Source organism: Antrostomus carolinensis, unplaced genomic scaffold, assembly GCF_000700745.2.
Source record: "Antrostomus carolinensis isolate BGI_N321 unplaced genomic scaffold, ASM70074v2 scaffold42012, whole genome shotgun sequence".
Taxonomy (NCBI): Eukaryota; Metazoa; Chordata; class Aves; order Caprimulgiformes; family Caprimulgidae; genus Antrostomus; species Antrostomus carolinensis.
The window spans coordinates 557-1,611 of record NW_010300951.1 but is presented as its reverse complement, the minus strand read 5'-3'; the positions used below and the strand labels follow the sequence as shown (position 1 = coordinate 1,611).

Below are 1,055 nucleotides of genomic sequence, written 5' to 3'. Positions count from 1 at the left end.
ATGGCCTTGATGATGCTCATCATGCCGCTGCTGGTGATGAAGTTGGATTCGATGTTGAGACTCTGCAGGGTCTTGTTCTCCATCAGCATCTCAGCCACGGCCTGTGTGTCACCTCAGTGTGTCACCTCAGGGTGCCACCCAGAGCTGGCACCACCCCCCCCTCCCCAACCCCGGCATGTCCTGGGCCACCAATGCCCCAGGTGATGGTGGAAAAGCCACTGTCACCTGGCCTTGCTGGTGGCCAGGATGGAGCCAGGAGCAGGGGATTGTGTCCCTTCCCTGTCTGGGGACACTTGGGGACATGAGGGACACAGTGTTGGGACTCACGTTGGCCACGGGGTCGTTGCTGCGGGTGGCAACCAGGCTGAGCTTCTTGACGTGGGTGTTGGTTTTCATGGCCTCACAGATGGACTTCAGCGTGGAGATGGGAATGTCCTGCAGCGAGGGGACAGGAGTGTCACCAAGGGGCTGTGGGTGTCACCAAGGGGATGGGGACATCCCTGAGGGGATGTGGGGTGTCACCAAGGGGATATAAGTGGCATTGAGGGGATGGAGATGTCTCCAAGGGGAGGGGACATCCCCGAGAAGGTGCTGGATGTCACATGGAAGTGGCTCTGAAGGGATGTGGGATGTCACCAAGGGGACACAGATGCCCCCCAGATGAGGACCAGCACCCTGGGGTGACCTGGAGCCACTCCAGGATGGAGACAAACACCTCAGAGACCCCAAAGACAGGGACCAACCCCACAGGGACGGTAAGCAGCACCCTGGGACAAGGTGACCAAGCCCCATGGGGACACCCCAAGGTGGGTTCCATCACCCTGGGGACAGAGCAGCACCAAGGGACACCCTTGGGGACACTCTGGGGGGCCACAGTGATGTCCCAGTGTGGTGACCAGCACCTTGGGGTGCCCTGGAGACACCCTGGGATAGGGACCAGTCCCATGGGGACACCCCAGGAGTGGAACTGCCACCCTGGGGACACCTTGGGGACACTCTGGGGACACTGCCAGCAGGTTCCTCACCTTGATGTTGTTGAGGTTGACGTCCTCCAG

At 60.7% G+C, this 1,055-nt stretch overlaps 1 protein-coding gene across 1 annotated transcript in view; it reads right to left on the bottom strand.

Moving 5' to 3' along the window:
* Positions 1-5: 5 nt before the first annotated feature.
* LOC104521338 (tropomodulin-4-like) overlaps positions 6-1,055 on the bottom strand; it is a gene marked incomplete at both ends in the record, with an annotated part of 1,469 nt that continues 419 nt past the window's right edge. The window contains 3 exons of the mRNA XM_010163299.1: positions 6-101; positions 328-435; positions 1,026-1,055. The exon at positions 1,026-1,055 is cut by the window's right edge and continues 9 nt beyond it. Of these exons, the coding sequence (XP_010161601.1) occupies positions 6-101; positions 328-435; positions 1,026-1,055 (234 nt within the window). The remainder of the gene's footprint in view (positions 102-327; positions 436-1,025) is intronic.